Source organism: Pongo pygmaeus, chromosome X (genome assembly GCF_028885625.2).
Source record: "Pongo pygmaeus isolate AG05252 chromosome X, NHGRI_mPonPyg2-v2.0_pri, whole genome shotgun sequence".
In the NCBI taxonomy this organism is placed as follows: domain Eukaryota; kingdom Metazoa; phylum Chordata; class Mammalia; order Primates; family Hominidae; genus Pongo; species Pongo pygmaeus.
In genome coordinates, this window is record NC_072396.2 from 157035122 (window position 1) to 157059582 (window position 24461).

Genomic DNA, 24461 nt, shown 5'->3' on the forward strand with positions numbered 1-24461 from the left:
ACCTTCCTCCATGTCAGGATTCAGTAAGAAGGCCCTCACCAGATACACAACCAGCTGACACTTTTGATCCTGGATTTCCCAGCCTTAAGAACTGTAAGAAATACATTTCTAGTCTTTATAAATTGCCTAGTCTGTAGTATTTTGTTACAGCAGCACAAAAAAACTAAGACAAATTTATTCTTCCCTCATGTTTGCTAGATATAGAGCATTGTATTTTTCTCTCCATCATAATCTATTATTTTGAAAGTTCTATTTATTTCCATTCAGCAAATTGTTGACTTAAAACTTCTAACAAGTATATTTAAACCTATAATCTCCCATCAACAAAGAATATTAATCCAAGTTTAGCATATTCCTCAAACAAGATTCTTAGGAAGCTTTTGTTTATTTCATACTCTTCCCATATTTTTGGGGTTTCGTTGATCTCAACTGAATATTTCAAATCATTATTTCAATAATATCTCATTTCTGTTTTATAAACCATTACATAAAAATTTTGTTAAATTTTATAGCCTTATTATAAAAACTATTTATTGTAAACTATAATATTTATTTTTTGCTCTTCACTATCTCTTATATTTTGCTTGGATTTTATATTCTCCTTTTCCCAAAATATGTCTTAGAATAATTCTTTCCGTGATACTGCACATATTGTCTATTTCCTGAGTCCCTGTATCCCTGAGAAGGCTTTTATTATGCCTTCATACTTTGTTGATACTTTTTCTGATTAGGGAACTCTAGTTTAAAAATCTTTTTCCCTCAGCAGTTTATAGATGTCACTCCACTCTTTCTAACAACTTGCATTGTGCCTGAGAAGTCTGTAACACTGAGATTCACATTTTTAATGGTAATCTCTTCCTTCTTTGTAGAAAACTGTAGTATTTTACCTTTATCCACGAAGTTTGAAAACTGATCTAAAATATGTCCAGGTTTATCCTGGTAAATCATTATTGCTATTGTCCAAATGTTTTTGGTTTTCCTTCTGGGCGCATGGCAGACTGTACACCCATCTCCTTGAAGTGACATGTGGCCATATGACATGTATTGGCTAGGAAGATTTGATAAGAGATAACATTATTTTCATGAAGTAACTTTAAGAGGAATACACAATTTGCCACATTCTCTTCCATCTGCAATAATGATTGTGCAAACCCACATTGGTCTGAACCTCTTTAAGTCTGTTCCTTTGGTAATTACAATAAGCAGAGCTCTCCTGCTGCCTTATCATTGAACAGGCAGTATAAAAAATAAATTTTTTTAATAAATATAAATATTTTGTTGTTTCAAGCCACTGATATTTTTCAATTGTTTAATATTACGGTGTAATGTAACCTATCCAGGCTGAAACAGGAATCAGTACCTATAGGTGGGTATTTCCGTAACAAAAATAATAACAATAACAGTAACATTAATAATAATATATATGTGCATTTGCTGAGGTACCAGATAATGGGTATTAAGCTGTTGTCAGAGGCTGGAAGAATGGTGATCCAGGCTTCGTAGTGCTTAAATATTTGCTGAAACTGCTGGCTGCATTAATTTGTAAGGCAGATTATCTGCCTAACCAATGTGTAGCTCTAGAGGAAGAGACTGGAATAAAGAATGTTGGTACTGTGTGTTAGTTACTGTTGAGTGAATATGATAAGGTATTACAAGAAAGAGCTGAGATCAGAAAAGAATTGGCTGGTTGGCAAACAATGATTAAATTGAACATAAAGTCCAGAAATCTGAGAACTTGCAGGCTTGGAAGAGGTAATTGCTTCTCAGCCCCAGTGAGTAAAAGACAAAACATAGAACATAGGAGGGTTTTGGTGACAGTTTATTAAAATTCAGCCTCCAAGCAAGGATTAGATCAAGGCTGTGGCCATTTGATCATTGTAAAAATCTCTGAATGGACTGTATTGTCTCAAAGGAAAGACCAAATTAGGGCCATTGCTGCAGTAATTTTTTTTTGACAGAGTCTCGCTCTGTTGCCCAGGCTGGAGTGCAATGGTGTGATCTCAGCTCACTGCAACCTCCACCTCCTAGGTTCAAGCAATTCCCCTGCCTCAGCCTCCCTAGTAGCTGGGAATATAGGCGCATGCCACCACACCAGGCTAATTTTTTTTTTTTTTTTGTATTTTTAGTAGAGACGGGGTTTCGCCATGTTGGCCAGTCTGGTCTCGAACTCCTTACTTCAGGCAATCCGCCCGCCTCAGCCTCCCAAAGTGCTGGGATTACAGATGTGAACCACCGCGCCCGGCCACTAAATCTGTTTTATTGGACAAAATGGTTTAGGAAAAATTAACTTAGGGTATAGCTCTCCCATAGAAGCCTGATATCCACAGTTAAATTGTGAGAGACATGACAAGGAGAAAGCAAATAAATACAGTGAATATGCAAATTGTGTTTCAAAATGAATTGTGGGTGTAGTTAATGGCATTTGGAGCTGAGTCAAACTAAATAGATAACAACCTTGGGCTAAATTAACTGTGACTGTGTGGCACTTAAACTGACTCTTGGGCTCCAAATATATACTGGGGATTCCCAGTGCTCAATCCAGATGTGGTCAAGGAGGGTGACAGAAAAAGGAAGAAAACCCTTTGAGACAGAGACAACATCCACAGAGAAAAAGTGACTGGAGATTACTTTCCAGGAACCATAGAATTAGGGCTTAATCAAGGAACGTTTCCAGCCACTAGGCAGGGGACTCTTTCTGTGTCAGAATTGCTATTAACCAGTGGCTGATTTGATTCCCATTCTTCTCTCTAGAAGAGATTGTTTATTGTGATTATCCTTTCCCTATTTCACCACTGAATGTTACATATGAGGGGGCAAACAACTTTGTGTTTTGTTCATAACTCTTGACAAAGAGGGGCCATCTCCAGAAAAGATAAAGAAATTTTCAAACATGACTCAGAGATTCTAGGTTTTGAGAGGGAAAGAGTGATGGAATGGGACTTTTTGATTACTCTCACGGGAGTAGGGTGATAGATGTGTTCTGCATGATGAAAGGAGAACAAACAAAATATTCAATGACAAGAAAGGACCAGGGTAGCAATCAGTGCTATCTACCAAATATTCCAGTTATCGTATCAAGTACATGGTATATTTCTCTTCCCCGCCTCTTGAAGTTAGATGTGGCCATGTGGTTTTTGCCAAAGAAATGTGAGCCAAAGTTATATATTTCACCCAAAGATGAAAGTTTTAAAAGCCAGTGTACAATTTCCTACATTCTTTTATCCTGCTATGTGATCATGGAAGCTAGTGTTGTGATGAGTTTTCTCCTTAGAATTACCCTGGGAGCTTTTACAAGTGCTGATGTGCAGACCATACCAGAGAACAATTAAGTGAGAATATCTGCAGGTGTTACCCAAGCACTTGAATTTCTTTATTTTTATTTACATTTTTTGGTAGGGTGAAATTTACACACAATATAGCATAAAAATTGTAAGTGTACAGTTCAATCTTTGCATATATACATATGCATACGTACACAATGCACCATGACTAAGATAAAGATATAGATCAAGGGTCAGAAAACTTTTTCTGCAAAGAACCAAATATTTTTGGCTTTGTGGTCCAGCCAGTCTCTGTTGAAACTACTCAACTCTATTGTAGTGCAAAAGCAGCCGTGGGAAATATGTAAACGAGTAAGGATGTCCGTATTCCAATAGAACTTTACCAAAACAGGTGGTGTGTACTGTTTGGCCAGTGAGCTGTAGTTTGATGATCCCTGATATAGACCATTTCTAGCACCCAGGAAAACTCCCTCTTGCCCTTTCCCAGTTAATACCATTCCAAAGGTAACAACTACTTAATGTCAGTATTTTAAAGCTATCTGAGTGATTACACGCGCAGACAAAAAGTGCAGAATCACTGGTCTAGACTGATCAATATTAATAGCTGTGTATATTACCTCAACATAAGTAAAATTCCCTATTTCCTACATTGATTCAAGATTCTGAGTACAAAATGCTGGCTATGTTCCTGTTGGGAGCAAGCATGCTTTGTACTCCTCGAGGCAGTTTGTCCTCGAGGCAGTTTGAAGATACTTGCAGTGCTGTCTCACTTTCCCCACTCTAGTCCTAATATCCCTTCTGGTAGTCTCCCACAGCAGACGCACAGCTTTAACTGAAAAAATGTGACATATTCAGCTGCCTTGAGAGCAGACTGACACAAAAAAAGCTGCTCCTGAACACTTTACTCTGATGACTCTATGGCATTTTTCCACTCTCAGACATAGCTGCTTCTAATCTTTAGGTTTTCCCGTGTTCAGAAGTCTTTTTGTCACCTATGTGGAGCTTTAGTTTATTCAGTCCTGTTAAGATCCACCATTAATTTTATCACATGTAAACTTACTTTCTAAAATTTGCTCCATGTTGTAGACATTTATGGTGCACTTTAAGGATTTCTAATGCTGCTATGAGATTATTCATATTTTTATGTTCCTTTCACAATACTTCAGTGGGTTTATGGGAAGGAAGAGAGCTATTAAACATCTTGAAAGTGAAGTTCCCTAAGACAGTAGTTGGTGGACGTGTAAAGTGGGAGAGATTTTGACCATTCTTTATCCTATTTAGATCCGCTTTCGATGACTGTAGGGTTCAAGAAGTTTAAGGGGTATAGTTTTTGTCATACGGTTTAAGTCTGGATGATGGAAACACAGTTAGGGGAGCCAAGTTGAAGGGTCAGGAATGAGTCAGAGTCTGGTGGATGGTATTTCACATTCTGTCTCCCTGTCACCCTCTTCCTTTAGGAAGGAGTAGAGATAAGGTTGTTATATATCATTTGCTATGTATTTGTCTTCAAATAAAATGAAAAATTAACTTAAGCTAGCTCAAACAGTAAGGAAGCATTGAATCACATAACAGAGACCTGAGATAGGGTGGGCTTTAGGGCTGGTTGATCCAGTGGTTTACTGATGTCATCAGGGACTCAAGTTCTTTCCATTTTGTTGTCCATACATTTCATACCATGGCTGGTTTCTCTTGGATTATAAGACAGTTTACACTACTGAATGGAGTTACTGGTTTTCTCATTTGCATTCTGGAGAAGAGGATCACTGTTGGAAATTCTGTCAAAAGAATGAGTGAGAATTCTCCCAGAATCCCTTAGCCACATTTTCGTTTCTATTTCTGAACTAAATATGAGACAAAGGGGGATGGATTACCTCAGATTAATCAAGTCTGTCCAAGGTACAAAAAGGATTAATTTTGCCCAACATATATATGATCGATGTGGAAGGAGTGGAATCATAAACTTAAGGTTCTGTTAGAAAGAAGGAAGGGAGAAATGGATGCTGGGCATTATCAATTGAGAAATGCCACCTCTCCAGGAGGTGGCAGTTGGAAAGCTATTTAAAAAAAAATAAATAAATAAAAAGGGCAGTGAAGAGCCTGGAAGAAGGGCAGGTGCACTTGTGCATATTGCTTCAACTCCCTGTGTCTTTGTTTCCTCATGTGAAAAATGGAGATAAAATAATACCTATCTGACAGAGTTGTGTGAGGGTTTGCTCATTCACAAATATTTCTGAGAGTTTACTATGTGTTGGGCACTCTTCTAAAAGGAACTGCTGTGGTGAAAATGAAGATTAAGTCCTTGTCCTGAGGAAGCTTGCTTTTTAGTGTGTGTATGGGTGTGGGAGTGTATGCAGTAGAAGAGGAAGAAAATTATAGTAAAAAACAGTCATAAAAACGTAATTTCAGACAATACTAGGTGCCATCAAGAAATGAGAGTTGGAATCAAGGGGGTGAAGGCAGGGATATTTTTGAGAGTGTGCACTTGGCAGTGTGAGGGAGTGACATGTGAGAAGAGACCTGAGGTGAGCTGAGCAGACCGGGTAGCTGAGGTGCAGTGAGCAAGGGCCAGACTATGCCAGGCTTTACAGGCTTCAGTGAGGGATGAAGACTTCATTGTACCTGTGCTTGGAAGCCACTGGAAGGTCTTGAGCAGAGGCATGACATAATCTGATTTGATTGACAGGCCACTCTGGCCACTGTGAGGTGATTACACTGAAGGGGGGGAAGGGGAGACCTGGGGAGGGGGACAGCAGCAAGAAGGCTGACACCTCCCAAGCCTGCCACAAGCCACGTGGCTCTCACACCTCCCAAACCCACCACAAGGCACGTGGCTCACATTACACATTCAAACTAGGTTGGGGCAAGTGAGTCCCTCCAGGTCCTAGGCTTCATGGTAACATGTCCAGGGACTTCAGAGGTGATTCTCATGGCCACTTTCCTCCTCTTTTCCATCTGTGCTCCCCAAGGTTGGCTAGCTTAACAGGAGGCACCGAACAGATCCTTCCCGCTGGTGCAACCCCCTCCTCTATCTCTGTTCTGAGGCCTACTCGCCTCACCTAGCCTACTTGTATGGTCCACTGTCCTCCAAGGGAAAGGGGTCTTGCCCTCAGAGGAAAGCCAAAAGCCCCTGGGGGTTGACCAGCTGCACTCATTCTGGGTGGGCTCATTCTGCTGAATTTGGGGGAGGAGGACGGACCCACTGGCAGGCTTACTGTGGCTGCCTGACTAAACCAAGGCCTCCCATTGAGATTTGAAAAAAAATTATTTTAATCGCTTTTGGGGTTGTGAGTGGTTTTTTGTTACATGGATGAGATTTTATCAGTAATGGAACTGTTACTTTGATCTCCATCTGCCTGACTCAGGCCTCTGGGATTCAGTACTCTGTAAGGGAAGAGAGAGGCTATAGATCTGGCCCTGGGGATCCCAACTCTGAGCTAGTGTTGTGATCTTTACTGTGACCTTTATGTACCAGCGTCCCAGGGATGGGGCGCTGACTGGACGTTTCTCCTCAGGCACACGGACCAGTGCCAGTAACACCACCTGGGAGCTTGTGGAAATGCAGTGTCTCTGGCTGGACCCAGACCCTCTGAGTTAGAATCTGCATTTTAACAAGATCCCTCAGGGGATTCACAGGCACTTCACAATGAGAGATGCGCTGACTTATGACATTTGCTTTCAGTCTATGTGGAGGCAATGACAGTTTGAGTGGGAAGTGAGGTTTTCACAATGATGACTCAGTTTTGGTTCTGCCCAATCTTCATGCCCCCTGTAATGTTGTAGTTATTATCTTTGCATTCTACAGTTACCAAAGCAGAAAAAATGATCTGGCCTAATATCATCATTTTAGGCCACTAAAATTATCATTTCCACCCACTAATGCAATTATTTGTTTGTTTTGTGTTTTTAAACCATAGCAATAACATTTACTATTGACAATTCTGTTGCAATCATTTATGTCTATAATCCTTACCAAAAGTTACATTGGAATAAGAAGTCAGTAAAAGGAAGGCTGTTCTTCTGTGAAATACTGTCTTTATGCCTCAGATTTGGAGTGCTCAGAGCCTCTGCAGCAAAGATTTGGCGTGTGTCCTAGGCCTGCTCAGAGCAGCAAATCCCACCCTCTTGGAGAATGAGACTTATAGAGGGACAGTTCCCTCCTCAGAGGCTTCTCTAATGGGACTCCAAAGAGCAAACACTCCTAGCCCCATGAGGACTGGCCAGGCCAAGTGGTGTGTGGGAACAGGGAGCAGGGGTTTCCAAGAGGATACAGTAGGTGTCTCTATCTCTTCCTACAGTGCAGGCTCCAAAGCTTATCAGTGCTCCATGGCCTGCATTGAGCAAGATCCTGGAATAGGGTTCAGGGCAGTGATAAATTCCAATGCTAATGTGGGATGAACCCCTGGGGGCTTCACCTCCTTCTTTTAGGATGTCTGTGGAAATTGAGAAAGACCCTCTCTCCATGGTGTTGAGCCTACATATGGTTGTGAAACAAGAATTGCTTTGACTGAGTCTCACTTTTTTCTAGGTGGACTCACAGAGTCCCTTACATTCATTATTAGTTCATTCGTTCATCTACTCATTATCTTACTCTGTATCAGTCCCAGGGCTGAGAACTTATTTTCCCCATTGTCCTCACTTATCTAACAAGCCATTCTCCTATTGACCTCATTTTCTTAGTCTAATGAACACTGGCTGCTAGAGAAAATCTTACCAATAAGCAGATTGACTTCAATGAATATTCATAGTCTGCAAGTTCAACTGGCTCTTTGAATGCCTGGTCTCTACTTTGACTACCTTAAATCTTCTCTACTCTCTTCAAACCACTTTTCTTTCACTCTCAGCATATACTTTCACTCTCATATTTCCAAATAAAATAGAATTCATCAGACAGTTTCCCCTGTATTTCCCGCCCGTCCATCTAAAATTTACCTGCAACTTAAAAGTGATCTATCTGGGATTACTACGGATTTCTTTCTGGCTAAGTTTAATTATAATTGATCTCCTGATTACTTCTAAATACTTATCTCTGATTCAGATCTTTCTCCTAGCCTCCGTTCCATAATATCCAACTTCCTCCTGAACATCTCTAATTGGATGTCGCCAAACTAAACTCAAGAGATCCTGAACTCTCAACACCAAACCATAATTAACAAATAACACAGCCATCCATTCAGACATCCAAGCTAGAAACCTGATTATCAAGCTATATCCTTTCATCTTCTATATTCCCATATTTAGTTACCAAATTTTGTACATTGTATTTTTTGTACATTGTATTTTTTAAGTGTTCTTTAAAAAGGGTGTTAGAAAGGCTGGACTAGAACACTAACTACTGCCTGAACGCATTTCCTGGCCTCCTACATGGCCTCCCTGCAACCAGTCCTACTCCTTGTCATTCTGTTCTACCAGCAGCAAAGAGATCATTTTAAATCTCATCTGGTCATAACATTCTCCTACGTAATGTTTCTCAGTGGGTCCTCATTGATCTTCAGATAAAGTTCAAACTCCTGACCCTGGCCTACACAGCTCTGCATGACTGCCTTGTACTTATCTCTGCACCCACATCTCTATACCCACATCTCTATCATGTGCTTCTGCACTATGTCCTCTGCCCTCTCCCAGTACTATCCTTTTGAGCTACACTTGATTCCTAGTAGTTCCTCAACAGCTACTTGCACTTTGAGCCTCTGAACCATTGCAAATGTTGTTTTCTATACATGAAATACTATTTCCCTCTGTTAATCTCAAAGAGTGGGAGCAAAGGGGCACAAAGGGCAAAGAACCACAGTTTGAGAACTTCAGCTCAAGTTTTATCTTGAGCTTCCAGCTTTTCAAATAGAAGGAAAAGGATATATCTAGATAATTTTGAAAGGAGAGAGAGAAGAACGTGTCATCCTCCTTGATCTTTCTCTTCACTGGTTCCAGTATCCCAAGCCTCCTTTTCCATTTTCATTTCTCCCATCCCCTCAGATGATTGACAGCTAAATGAAATCCTCTTGAAAGATAGCTTCAGTGGGCAGCCTGAGAAGGAGCACTGAACTCCTGACGTACAAGTGACTGGGGCATCACTATAAGATGAAGATGTTTTCACACAGCTCCTGGACAAGGTTGCACCACTCTTTTTTCTTGGTTTCAAATTACATCCTTTGACCCTTGTTCTGAGTGCACTCTTCCTAGCTTGAACCCCCAGGATAAAAGTGAAACTTCTGCTAGCCGTGAAGCATTAGATCCACGGAGGCAAGTGACAGGGAAATCACAGTGAGTGGGTGGGGGCATTGAATGGCTTTTTTCTTGCTGTCTTTATTCTCTGCTTGATGACGAAGAATCATTAATGCAATAGCCTTGGTCTGATTTGTGGATTTATACACCATATAAAAGATAATTTAAAAATTCATTCTGCTCAAAAATTATATTTGTGTGTTTACGTCAGAGGAAAGTTGATACAAAAATGTTGTTCATATGTGAATAACTATAATACATTGAGTGGATGTCATAAAATGAAGCAGTCACTGGCTTCAGTTTAGTGTTCCTGGGAACCAAGGCAAGTAACGTACCAGTTCTATCTTCCCTAGGAATCTCTTTCTCTGATGTGGAAATATGTGCTTCTCTTTCCCAATTGATACAATGTGACTGTTGGCAAACTCAGGGTCCTTCATGTACCAAAATTTCACAGAGGCTTTGCTGAGACACTACTCCGCAGGCCTATGTCTTCTTGGTCCCTGGGTCTGCTGTAAAGTGGGAATCTTAGGCCTTAAGTGATTCCATAAGAAGTGGGCATCCTGCCCAGAATCCAGAGTTCAGGGGCTGTTCCCCAAACCCACTGACACGACCTTAAATGCAGCTGCCCCCTGCTCTTACAACCCCATAGCTGCTGGGATTTCCCTCCCTGACTGCTCACTGAAGACATCTTTCAAGTGAGTTTTATTTAGTTGTTAATCCCTCAAGGAGGTGGGTGGGAGAATGAAAAGGTCAATAATGAAGAAGCTTGGAAGTCTGGCATCTTCATTAGTAACAGAGAAAGAGGTCAAAAAGGATGCTCCTTTCATCACTCCCTCCCTTCCCTACTCTCAGGTTAATCTGTAACTTACACTGTGGCTTAGAGTCTCTGTGAATCTCTTCCCCTCTCCTTCCAGAGTCAAAAAAACATTGACAATTCTGTGCCTGGAACTTGCAATAACCTGATATGTACAGAAATCAGCCGTTGCCCCCTCCCCCTACCCAGAAGGAGCTCATGGTCCTGTGGCAGATAGCTAGCTAACACATTGTTATCAGCACTGTGACAGTTATAGCATGATGGGCCCGGGAGCAAGGACAGGGACAGAGCACACTCAGGGATCAAGCACAGCCTCAAATATTCAGACCCTCAATCCCTTGACTTTCTCCTAGTGAGGCATTGCCTGTTAGGCATCATTGCTCTGCAGTCCAGAGCTGCCTCTGTGGCTTTGACCAATATTCTAAATGCTCTGGGCCTTGTCCTTTTGCCCTAACACTTATCAAGCTCTCAACTTGTGTGGTTTCTCCCTGTCCACACATGGTCTTCCCAGGCAATTCAGTCCTTCCTGGTTCTGTCTACAGGGTGCTCTTAGTTCACCCATGAGGAAAACAACATTGCTGGCAAAAATCACTAAAAATCACTGAGCTAGAACTAGGTTTTTCTAAACATGCAAATCTAAGGATTGGACACCTGTGGTTCAGGTACCCCGTTTTTGTTGCGTGTTATTGAAAACTGCCCTCTGTGCCAGTGCTGGTCTGTTTTGTTCTCTACTATGTTCCTAGAACCTTGCATAGGGCTCTATGAGCAGTAGACATTTGTAGGATGAACATCCTGCCACTCCAAGCCAGTTTCAAACAGAATTTGAAGAGAAACCTTGTATTATAGGACTTTTAAATGTTTACCCAAATTAATAAACCAGCACTGAAACTTACATTTGATTGGTGAGCCTTAGTTATTTTCCAGTGGTTAAAATCTTGGAAAGGAATAAAGATGAGGGGAAGTGTATTGGTTTCCTATGAATACTATAACAAATTACTACAAATGTAGTTACTTAAAAAAAACACAAATTTATTATCTTAGAGTTCTGGAGGTCAGAAGTCCAAAATGAGTGTCACTGGGCTGTGATCCTTCTGCAGGCCCTATGGGATAATCCATTTCCTTGCCCTTTGCAGCTTTCAATGTGTACCTGCATCCTTTGGCTCCTGGCCCCTTTTCCCCATCTTAAAAGCCAACAGTGTGGAGCTAAGTCCTTCTCAGGCTGTGATCTCTATGGTTTTCATTTTTGCCTTCCTCTTTCACTCATAAGGATCCTTGTGATTATCCTGGCTCACGTGTGATTACACTGGCTCACGTGTGATTATCCTGGCTCACGTGTGATTACACTGGCTCACGTGTGATTACACGGGCTCACGTGTGATTACACGGGCTCACGTGTGATTACACGGGCTCACGTGTGATTACACTGGCTCACGTGTGATTGCACTGGCTCACGTGTGATTACACTGGTTCATGTGTGATTACATGGGCTCACATGAATAATTCCAAGTAACCTCCCTATTTTAAGGTCAACTGATTAGCAACCTTAATTCCTCTACCATGTAAAATCATATATTCACAGATTCTGATGATTGTGATATAAACATATTTGGGGGTACCATTATTCTGCCTACCACAAGAAGGATTCTGGGCACCAAACTCTCAACAAATTTCTGATTGATAGTCATTCTTGTATCTTGCCCTCTGAGCCCAGTACCCTATCTCACCTCCACTTCACTGGTCTCTGTTTCCCTCCCTCCCTCCCTCCTTCTATCTTTCTTTCTCTCAATCCTTTCTTATTCTCTCACTCCCTTCTCCTCCTCCTCTTATCTTTTTCTATTTGTTTCTTCTCCTCAGCCTATACACTTTCTAACGTTTCTCCCACATAAAAATAAAGTAACTTATCACAACCTTTCTTAACCCCACATTCCCTCCAGCTACAACTGTGTATTTATTGTTTTCCTTTCTGCAGAATGTCCTAAAGGAGTCCTTTCTGTCCACTACCTTTCTTCTCTTCTCCCTCACTTATCAACCCATTTGACTCCTGCCTCTATTACCCCACAGAGAGCACTCTCATGAACTTCACCAAAGGCTCTTGTCCATAAATCTAAAGAAGATATGTTCAGTCCTTGTCCTTTCTAAAATCAGCAGCAGCAGCTGATGTCACTGAACATGCCCACTCCTATATCCTTCTAGAAATCCTATCTTTCTTCCCTCAGCCTCCGTTCATAACGGAGGCTCCTCCTGGTCTTCCTTGTGCTTGTCTGGCTGCTCATTGTCAGTCTCCCTTGCTGGCTGCTTGTCCCAGGCCCACCTCTTAAGTGCATCTGCTCCTCTTCAGAGTATCTGGGCCACATTCTCTTCTCATTCTGCACTCCTTCCCATGGCTGGGGGTGTTGGGCAGGGGCAGGAGACATAAGGAGGTCCTAAGGTTTCAATTACAACCTTTACTACACTGACAAAGTCTTGATCCCATATTGTTTTCTTGAGTTCAGGCCTCCAGACCCTGAGATCCAGACCTTGACCTACAGACCATGATATACAATTGCCTCCAGCACACCTCCACCAATCGTGACCCATAGACACCTCCATCTTCATATGTCTGGTGCTGAGTTCATCATCTTCCACTCAAACTTGCTTCTCCTCCAGTGTTTCTTACCCATGTTCAGAAACATTACCCACATTACCCAGTCACTCAAGTCAGATGCCTTCTTTGCTGTCATCTTTGATGCCTCCTTTTCTTCAGGACAAATATCTAATTAGTCTTTATGTGTCAATGATTTCAGCTTCTAAATCTCTCTCAGGTCATGCCCTCTGCTTCACTCCCGGTTCCACTGTATAATTCAGGGTTCATCATGTCATAAGCAGATGATTACACTGGACTTGTGTGCCCATGCTTCCCTTCTTATTCCATTCTGTCATTGAAGCCAGAGCATCTCCTTGTCTAACACAGAACTTGGGCCCAGTCATGACCTCACCATGCCACCATTATCATTACTCCTCCACACTCTTGCTTAACATCTTTTAGTGTCTGTCCGTTGCTTTGAAGGTAAGGTCTAAAAGCATTCCCCAACCTTTACAGAAGCCTTTGCACATTACCTGTCTCTGCCTTCCTTCCCAGCTTCATCTAATAGCCTCCTTCCCTTTTCTGTCTCCCCTCTAACCATAATTAACTACTCAGTATCTGTAGCCTTACTCTTTGTACACAATATTCCTTTGGCTAGATTACTTCTGCTGTTCTCTCTCTCTGTCTCTGACTTTCCTCCTTGTCCTCACCCCACTCTTGATTAGGACAAGCCACCTATTCAGTTCAAGTCACAGGTTAGATGCTAGTTTTTCCAGAAAGCTCTTCCCTGAGTGTCTCAGGCTAGTCAAGGGCCCCCATCCATGCTCCCCCAGACTCTGACATTCAACCTTTTCATGATTCTTTTCCTGTCTCTCTGACACTAGATTATACCCTCCTTAGAGCACACTCCATGCTTGCCTTTGCTGCAGAACCCCCATCACTTAGCACAGGACTGACACCCATGCCAAGGAGGTTTTCAATAAATATCTGCAAGTGAATGAGTCCCTTTCCATTTATTACATGAAGCAAAACAGGAGCAGGCTGGCATCTGGCAAACAACCATATCCAATTCAAAGAGTTGTTGTCAGTGCTTAACACAGCAACTGGCACCCAGGAAGCACTCAGTGAATGACAGTTCTCAGTGTTAGTATTGTTGCTATCACTATCCCTTCATTTACTTAATTTGGCCCTAAGTTCCCGTGTGACTCTTCCAACTTACAAGTTGTTCTGGGTGAGGATTTTGAGAAACTGGTCTCCATCATATTCATTTCTTCACTCAACAATCATTTCCTGAGCCTTCTACTATGTACTAAGCACTGTGCTGGTATCCAAATGTGGAGAAATAATGAGAAAGGTGGAAAGAAGGAAACTCAAAAGCCGAGTATATGTCAGGAGTTTAATACATAATATCTGCTCTGTCCACCAGTATCCCTCCTTTCTCAAGAGCAGACATTTTCCCAGGAAGCTATTTGATTTCCAGGGAACAATCAAGATGATTTTTTAAATTTTCAAAATAAAGAAAAATCATAAATTATCAACCCATATTCAGAAAGCATATAATTGTGTTGAGAATTGTTATTCTACCTTACACTTTGCTCTGATCTGATTGCAGCTCAAAAGATAAATATGTGCACGGCAGTCAGTATTTATCCTGTCAAGTACTGGGACTTTGGAACTTCGGGAGCATTGGATTTCCCTCCCCCCAGTATATACTTTGCTGCTATTTGCATCCAAAATGCACATCACAACATTTCCTTCATGTAAACAATAAAAACCATTTCAGAATACCTTGTACATAGACATAATTGACTTCATTTCTGATAAATTTGGCTAGAATCCTGGAATATCAAGCCCAGAAGGGCCCTTAAAGGTCACATAGCTCAAGATCCTCATTACACAGGTGACTATCTGAGACCTAGAGATGTGGAGGGCCTATTTCAAGTCAGGAACAGTGTTGGGATTAGATGTATCTCCTACATACGTAATATGGTTTTGTTGTGTCCCCACCCCAATCTCATCTTGAATTGTAGCTCCCATAATTCCCACGTGTTGTGGGAGGGACCCAGTGGGAGATAATTGAATCATACTGTTCTCATGGTAGTGAATAATTCTCATGAGATCTGATGGTTTTATAAGGGGTTTCGCCTTTCGCTTGGCTCTCATTCTTTCTTGCCTGCCGTGTAAGATGTGCCTTTTGCCTTCCACCATGACTGTGAGGCCTCCCCAGCCATATGCAACTGTGAGTCCATTAGGCCTCCTCCTTTTCTTTATGAATTATCCAGACTCAGGTATGTCTTTATCAGCAGTGTGAAAACAGACTAATACAATATAAGTGGCAATTAAAGATTGCAACCATCTTTCATGTGCAATAGTTCATTTAATCTTTGTAGTCATCCCTGGGAAAGTTTTATTATTATGCTATGTTACATAGAGGTTAAATGACTTGCCCAAGTTCACACAGCTGAGACAGTGGTATATCCCAGATTAGAACTCAGTATTCTTGCCTCCCTGTGCCTGTGTCTTTTTACCATTCACATTTGCTCCAACCACCACAAGCTTTTTCCCATGATCATGTTGGTATCTTATTTTTGTCATGGGTTTTGACAGAGACCATTCCTGATCCAAGCCTCTTACATGGCCACATATTAGTACTTACAAGAGGAAATGGCCACCTGCCCAAGATCTAGGCTCTGCTGCATCTATCATCATGGCTTCTTGAAAGGGATTGCAGTGTGACCATGCCCTAAAACCAAAGTGCCTAGAACTGATTACCAGCTGAGGTAACCACAGACCAGAAGACCAACCTCGGGCAACATATCCCATTTACCATGGGAGTTGGTAATGTGGAGGAGTTCTGCTAGTGTCATTGAAGCCTGGAAAATTTGGCTCATCATAGCACACCAGCTCAGCATGGATGTTGTTTGAAGAAAGTAGACAGCTTCAGGGTCAGTAGCAGCTTCTTCTGACTACAGCATGGAGGGAATGTGGTGACTAAGGAGACCTTGGACTTCACTAGTACTAGTTCTACTGGGAGTTCACTAGCTCTCCACTTTGCCAGTAAGAATTCATTAAACTTTCCTAGATTTCTTCCTATCAAGAGGCAGGGAGATGATCAGTATGATTCTAGGCTAGATCTGTATTTCAGAAAGGAGGCCCAGCTCGAAGTGTATGAATACCCTAGAGCTGTTACCCAACATGACATATGCAGGTATAAAATTTCATTTGCTGGAATGCAGAGTCAAGCCTCCAGCCTTGTGCAGCTTTTAGTGCTATTCTGTTATTCTGAGGCTACAATAAAACCTAGCAGCCTGCAAAAGACCTAGCAGTGTTGTTATTACCCTTCATGCACCTTTGTGCATTTTATTTGACCCTTCAGTGATCTGAATGAGGATGTGTTTGCTGGTTGGCAAGGGTGAAGAGAGGCTTCAAGGAAGGGAAACTCTAAGACTCTGAGTCTACAGGATGTTGGCTTGGAATGGAGACGCCAATCGTAAGGGCCAGCAAGTGGCTTTCCCCAAAGCAGCTCACATGTGTTGCTAGCACCTTTCTGAACTTGTCAAAGCCAACCTTTTCAGATAAGTCATCAAAATGATGGCATGCAGCCAGGTTCTCACGTATATAACATGTTGTGTCCCTTGTACCACCTTTTAAGTCCAGAACCATTATATTCATCATCCACCCTAATGGGTAGAATGTCTGGATAGTTAGGACAAATATGTTTTGCTGTATACCTCATTAAGATTTATCTCACTTCTGGGCCTTTGTGCATCCTGTCTGGAATACCCATATCTTTCTTGCTTGATAAATTCTGAATCATCTTTTGAAGCCCAACTCAGAAGTTATTTTATTCAATAAGTATTTGCTAAGTTTAGACTCTGGTTTTGATCCTACACTTGTGTACAAGGACAGCTCTCCCTCATGGTTCTTAGTCTAGTGCAAGACTGCAATAAAACATGGTGAGTGTTGGGGTAGTGAGAGCAATACAGAGTGTAATAGAAGCACACAACATGGCAAAGCATCCAGTCTGGAAGGACACAGGCCTGAGAGATGTGACTTTTCAGGTGAGAGCTTGCGGGTGAGCAGAAGTCAGCCAGTGAAGGCAAGGAGAAAATGAACTTGCTAGACTGAGGAAACACCCTGCATAAAGTCCATAAGTTATATTGGGACTTGATGTGCAGTTGATATGGTTGATGAAATGTGAGTGAGAGACAGGCATTGTGAAAACAGGAGGCTGAGGAGTGAACAAGACCATGTCACACAAAACTTTGAAGGTGAAGGCTAGAGTTTGAATTTTAGTCTATGTGCAGCATGCCATTGGAGTGTGTTCAACAGGCAAGTGATATGATCTGGTTTACTATTTAAAAGGATAGCTCTGTAGTGTTCCAGGTGAGAGATTATGATGGAGCCTTGGACTGGGGTACAGGTAGTAGAAGTAGGGCTAATATGGGATTTAAGTTGGAGGCTGAGCTTTCAAGATTTTCAGATGTACTAGATGTGAAGATGGGAGAGAGAGGCTAAGAATACCTCATAGGGTTTTGGCCTGAGCATCTGGGTGAGTGACGTTCTGATTTATTGACAAAATAATAACCAAGGGAAGAACTGTGAGGGTGGAAGAATCAAGAGTACTGTTTTGAACTTGTCAAAAAATTTGATGTGAAAGAACTAAGCTAGAGGTATTCATTTGGCAGTCATCAGCACAAAGGAGATGTGGTGGAGTTTTAAATTATTATCTATTTATTTATTTATTTTTATAGATGGAGTCATCATCTGTCCCAGGCTGAAGTACAGTGGCACAATCATAGCTCACTGCAGCCTCAAAGGCCTGGGCTCAACGGATCCTTCCTCCTCAGCCTCTTGAATAGCAGATTTTACACACATCTGCAAAGTCTTTGACCCTATCCACCCTTCCTCTTGACTCTGCACTGGCCTTAGGCATGCTGCATGACTTTCCAAGCTGGGCCAATAAAAGCCATGCAGCTTCCATTTGGTTATCTTTGGATGCTTATACATCCCTCTGGAGATGTTTCTTATGAGAACCCAAAAGCCACGCTATGAGAAGCCACAAGGAGAGGCCATGTATAGAAGCTCCAGTCAACAGTTCCAGATGAACCTGTCCTTCAACACTCAGAGCCAAGCTGCCAGACATGTGAGTGAAAGCCCCTATCCCCCAATGTGGAACTCAGAACCTCCTTTATCTTCTCAGTTTAAGACTCAAATTTTGTCCTACTGAATAAGACTGGAGCTAGGCAACTAATACTCCTACATCTTACTACAGAATGCATCCCTTTTCACACGGAGCTGGGAAGCATATCCTCCATCCCCAGATGTTCTAGTCAATTAAGTCACCTTCTACTTGTTTGAGTCTTCCCATCTATGACCCTAGGCATCATGGATCAGAGACAGGCCATCCCTGTGGTGCACTGTCCTATCGGTACAATAAATGTGGTTGTTTTATTTTGGGATAATTTGTTACCCAACAAAAGTTAATGGTAATATGTGCTAACTGAAGCCATTAGGACAGATGAGAGCACTCAGTGAGAGTGTGGAGAGTGAAAAGAGAACAGGGAAGACACTGGAGGGAACCCCAGCCTTTAAGGGATGAGAGAAATTGAAAAGGAAAAACATGAGAAATGGAAAGGTAGCAGAGAAAAAAAGCAGGGATATCAGGAGACTGTGGTGCTATGGAAACCAGAAAGAGGCATTTTCAAGAATAAAATAGTTTTCAACAGTGTCAAACGCTGACAGGTAAAGTAAGATAACTGAAAACTGCCTTTAGGTTTTAGTAACAAGGGCAGTGGTGACTCAGCAAGAACAGCTTCACTGAGAGCAGATAACAAAATTAGAATTCTTTGAGAAGAGAGGAGCAGAGATGAAGAACAAAAGGAGAGGCTGGGCCTTAGACAGAAGGGAGACCATTTTTTCCAGTGATAGCAGAGAAGGGAGAGGTTGTGAATGTAGATCCCAAGAGCTCAGTCTGTTTGTCATAAGTCTAGGGAGCTCCCGTCTAAGAATTTCTGTTCTTCCCTGAGCTGAAACTTTGGAGGAAAAAAAAAAAAACAAAGGGGGGAATGTCTGTTTTGTTTCTGCTCTTTGCTCTCAGCTTGCCTGTGGGCCCCCTTCCTGGCACCAGCACCCCCTTAATCTCCTCAATTTAGGATTCAACTTTTCCCATGCTAGAACTGGAGTTGGGCCACTAATGATCCTGTGTCGCATCAAGGGAGACCCTGCCACATGGAACTGAGGGCAAGGATCTGAGTGTGAGATGGGGTGGGGAGGCTGGGGAGATCACTGTTAGACCTGAGAGTTTGACCCTTGTATTTTCAGGTTTAGTCTCCTAGTTGTCCTTACTTGGTGTATGATCAAATTCCTTTGAAGTTGCCAACTCTTCCAAGTTGTGTAACAGGGAACCAAAAGATGGGGTTGCGTTCCTGGAATGGGCTGGTGTGAGGGCAACAGCACAATCAGTGGGGAGGGGCAGGATGTGGTAAAGCTTAAGGGTAGCTGCTGGGTACTCTGTTGACTTGGCTGTGATCAAAATCTGGTTTTACTAATGGGGAAAACTAAGTCTCAGCTCAGGGGAGGGACTTGCCCAACATTACCTAGCAATTATGATGGGATTGAACCCTGGCTGAAATCCAGGTGTCCATTTTTCTCAGTGCTTTTCCCATTATATCAAATTGTTGGAGCTGAGGCAGAAGGAAAATAGAACAGGTCTAGGTTTCCCTTGCCATTTCAACAGCATGGATGAAACTGGAAGACATCATGCTAAGTGAAATAAGCCAGGCACAGAAAGACAAATACTGCATGATCTCACTTATATGTAGAATCTGAAAACAACAACAACAAAAACCTAAAAAACAACCCCCCTTATAGTTGAATACATAGAATTGACTACAGTATTTTTTTCACTATGTATATGTTTATCAAAATATCATGTTGTACACCTTAAATATATACAACTAAAAACCAAGAAAAGGAAAGGCGGGAGGCCCCAGAAGGCACCTTTCCCGTCAACAAGGGCAGGGACTTCGGGCCTCATTTCAACAGGTGGTCACATGATGAATGTTCTCAGGCTAAAGGGAGTTTGTGTATTTAAAAGCTGTTGAAGCGGGAAAGGAGAGATCCCTGCCTCTGCTTCCAATTCTAGGGCACCTTTAACAGAATTTCTCCCAATTGGTTCCTTCCTCTTACTTTCCCCTTCCTAGTTCCGTCTCCTGCTGGACCTCTTGCAAAGATTCAAGGCCTGGGTAGCCCTCTGAAGGGTGTCATAACACAGAGGCATCCTGGATAGGCCAGTGGGCTGTGCTTGAAGCTTTCAGATGGGTCTGGTGCTCAGTCATGCCTTCCTCTCCTGCCTTCAGTACTCTAGTACAAGGAACTTATAGATCATTAAATGAATCCCCAAATTTAAAAGCCCATAGGAGCAAACAGCTATTTCATTAGGGAGAAGCTATTTAAAGTGGCTTAAAATAGAGCACATTTATTAGTACTACTTTACAAGGCTGCACTTTGCATTTGTTTGTTTCTATTAGTCTCCATGCATCATGATTTGGCTAGCCTCCTCTCCAACACTGCCATGAAGAAACCCTCCTGCATGTAGCTGTGGTCCAGATTCACATTCATTTATTCAATAAATATTTACTGAATGCCTACTATGTGCCACTCTTCCAACAGCCTCTAGACTGGCACCCTCAATGAACTGCTGGGGATATCTCTGTCATGCTCTGAATACCATAAATACTGAAGTCCAAGAATACCAGTCCCAGCCTGTGGCAGGGTTTCAAACTCTAGGAGAGCTCAGCAATACATTTGCTGATGGGCACAGCTTGAGCTTTCCCGTAAGACTAAGAGAATAGTTTTCAAAGGCAAAGTAGTTTCAGAAGGTTTTGAAGGAAACAGCAACACTTAAATATTGGTATCAGGCAATTTTACGAAACAGGCTGCCCCCTGTCCATCGCATGGTTGTTCTGGGGGTGTGATGGAACTGCCCAGGGACAGTGGGATTGCTGCAGCAGTAGGACATTCATCAGAGCTGGAACGTTCATTGAGTGTCAGGTGGTGCAAGTCCTTGCTTTTATTTTGGATAATAAAAAATTGTATGGGATTTGACATGCTCTCCCAAGATTTTTCCCATCCCTTAGGAGCTGGTGATTTCCTCAAGCAGATCTCATGAGATCATTTCCCAAATTTCTTCTAACTCTGTAAGAAATAAGGGTCATCATCCATTTCCCAACACATGGCTCAATCAATAAAATACTTACTCTCAATTTGCCTAGTAACTATTGCCTAAGGGAACTGTTGCCAAAGGGAAAATAGTAAGCCATGGAAAAGAGAAATCCTTTAGAATTACAATGAAAATACATTTCTCTATTTCCTGGGAGTGGGTGAATTGTGAATTTAGCCAAAGAAGCAATACAGCTTTTTCACAATATTTCACATTGGATAATGAGACCCTCGAGTCAATCAAAGCTATGTTTTCACACGAGTTTCACTTTGGATCATTGTAATGCATTTCTTGCTCTGGGGGTACCTTTCTTCCATCTTTTTCCAATGGTTGTTAAGAAGCAGAAAGTAATGGTGGCATGAGATTGGGGGTGAAAGCCAAAAACATAGTACTGTCTGTGTTAGGCAAAGAGTGACCAAAGAAAGTTCTGCAGACCAAGTACAATTCAGAAAGGGTTTAATAAACAGCAGCTAAACATTGCACCAAAGCATTTGGAAACACAATTTCTACACAGAGGCAAAGATCAGGCTTCCATTCTAAGTTCCTTAAGACAACCATTAACAGCCCCTCCCTCCCACCCCCCGTATCCCCACATATCCACAAGACTACACTCTTCTAGTCATGAATTTACCTACAGACACAGTCTTAGGAATAATGGGACTGGCATGCATTATCCCAGCAATGGCAAGGAAGCAGGGGACGGGGAAAGGATGGATGAAAAGGCAACCAGCAGCTAATGATACACCCCTTAGGAGCTTTGTTCAGCCGGTGGGCAGGGAGAATCTGCTTGTGGTGCCCCCTGTGGCTTTACCCTGGGCTTCTAGGATACTCTGGACTAGTGCAGGTATTCAGAGCCAAAGTGGCTGGGGCTGCCATCATAAACAGTCTCATTCTCTTGGGCCGAGACTATTAAAAGTGATCTTCTTGGGTGACACATTGTGACTTTCTAAAAACCTTTTTGGTGCCCAACCAAGTTCCACTAGTGACCCAGAAGGCCCGCTGAGATTGTGCTGATTCTGAGGTCATGGTGGACCTGGCTTCTCAGTCCTTTATTTTGGCCTTTGGAAAGGGGCGCATGATAGCTCTTTATTAAAGACACTTGTAAGGAGCCTAGGCAAATCATTCAAACTTCTGGGATTCAGTTTATCTAACTTATAAAAATTGCATATTTATGCCTGTGTCTTTTACTCACATTAAGATTAAGAACAAATGGCCTCTAAATAATATATTATAAAATTGGCAATAAAGTTAATGATCTAGTTGACTCAATATTGACTAGAGATATTTATTTGTATGCATTTCCAATTCACCCCTCATAGAATCGGCATCAACAGAGGACCAGAGGTTCCCGACATGGTGGGAGAAAAGTGCCTGGGCCAGGGTGTGGAATGTGGAGTGTATGGAAGGAAGAATTTGACTTTCATCTGCCAGTAGCCTTCTCTTTTGAGCCAGACTTCAATCCTCAACTACCATCCACTCCAAACCTCTTACCCAATCCAGTATAGGCTACTTGCCTTGGCAGGGAGGTGACTTTTCTATCTCGCCCATATTTTTAAAAAATGGTTTTTTTAAAATCTAGATCACTTTGTTTCTACTTGCAACTTTTTGATTTAAATAAAAAATACTTGATCATTTTTTCCTGAAAAGTTTACAGGTGGTAATGAGTCCAAATTAAGTAGTGCTCAGTTGGCTACAAGGGTGTCAAAGGCAGTGGGGGAAGAAGATTTTCTGGAGGAGAGATGTACCAAAGAGGGGACTATTTTCCTGAGGGGCTGGACATGGCAGGGCACCAGCCATCTTGGTGCCAGGCTGGCAGAGCTAGTTCTATTTATTTTGGCCATACATGGTAGACGGTGGTTAGTACCAATTGTCCCCACTAATTTCCAAACCAAGAAATGAGTTGGGGGTGTAGAACTGGCTCCCACCTTTGCTATCAGTACTTATGCCTAGTAGGCCTTGCTGAAGGCAGGGGAGGTGGCACGCAGGATCACATGGCCAAGCCTAACCTGGCTGCCTAGTAAGTTAGAGTCATCTGATCTAGATGGCCAGTCAACAATTCTCCTTGTTCTGGGCCTCTCAAACAGCCAAGGCTTCCACTATAGAGAGTAGAATCTCTTGTTCTTTTTGCAGTGGGCAGAGTGCAATAAAATACATGCAGTGCCCTCAGCTACGGGAGATTGGCAGACTAAGATGAGCAACTGGACAAATGGCAGTGTTTGGCTTTGATGGGGTTATACTGAGCAATATTGGAGGGACAAGTAATTTTTCTGTAGTTATTTTTTTCATAGAGATTCATAAATATGAATTGAGAGTCACAGCTTGGTAGAGGGGTAAAAAGAAGAATCCTGAAATACATGAAGGGGAGCCCCGGGGTTTGGGTGCCTGGATGCTTCACGGGGTATACAGTGCTCTGGTTGCTGCACTGCCACCACTATCTACTGTTTGCGGATCATGCCCTTGATAGCTGACTCCCGGTTGACATATGTGGCCCAATAGACCAGATTGAATATGGCAAAGAGCACAGGAAAGATGATGCGGGAAATTTTGTCAACCTTGCTGACACTGTTGTAGGTCTTGGTCTCAGTCGGGCTGTCCTGCACGTAGGTGGCCTTGGGTGAAGCAATGATTGTTGGGGTTGAGGAGGCACTGGGAGCAGCACCCTTGGAGATGGTGGAAAATTCAGTGTCCTTGGCCAGGTTGATGGGATAGGTGGTCCCCACGATGTTGAAGGTGGCGCTGGTTTTCTTTGCTGGGGCTGCTGGTGTTTTCTTCTAGAGGCCAGGAAAAAGAGGGGGAGAAAGGGAGAAAAAAGCAAAGCTCATTAATTCATTACACAGAGAACCTTCAGCGGCTGCAGGGGGGAGGAGCCATGAGGGAAGTTAAGAAACAGGGGCCATGTAGCCAATAGCACTAGTAACCAGGTTTGTGTCAAGGAATAACTGAAGATGAGTATGAGAAGAGAAAACGTGCATCATCCTGGCTCACTAGCTATGTCGCTTTGGCTAAGTCACTTTTCCTCTTCATGCCTCAGTTTCTTCATCTGTAAAATGAGGATCAAAATAATTTTCAGGATTGTTGAGAGGATCAGATGAGAGAATGGAGCCAGAAATCGCCAATAAACTGTGGAATGTTGGTCACATGTGGAATCTTATATACCATGCGATTTGATACTCAGAGCAACCCCTATGAGGTAGGTGGATGAGATTACTCCCATTTGACAGATGAGAAAACTCAGCCTCAGACTAAGTGGCAGAGCCTAACTTGCAATCTGGGTAAGAGATTTTTATCTAGGGCTACACTGTGCTGCTTTCTATAGGCCCCAGACACTTTTTGGTTACCCAAGAAAGAACTCCAGAAGGC

General features: G+C 42.4%; 1 protein-coding gene across 3 annotated transcripts in view; it reads right to left on the reverse strand.

Moving 5' to 3' along the window:
• Positions 1 to 21540: 21540 nt before the first annotated feature.
• The window catches only part of GABRA3 (gamma-aminobutyric acid type A receptor subunit alpha3), a 288046-nt gene continuing 285125 nt past the window's right edge, over positions 21541 to 24461 (reverse strand). The window contains exon 10 of one of the 3 annotated variants that reach the window (XM_054472831.2): positions 21541 to 23872. In XM_054472831.2, coding sequence (XP_054328806.1) covers positions 23537 to 23872 — 336 coding nt within the window. In that variant the 3' untranslated portion in view covers positions 21541 to 23536. The remainder of the gene's footprint in view (positions 23873 to 24461) is intronic. The other 2 variants (XM_054472832.1, XM_054472830.2) reach the window with 2 other exon arrangements.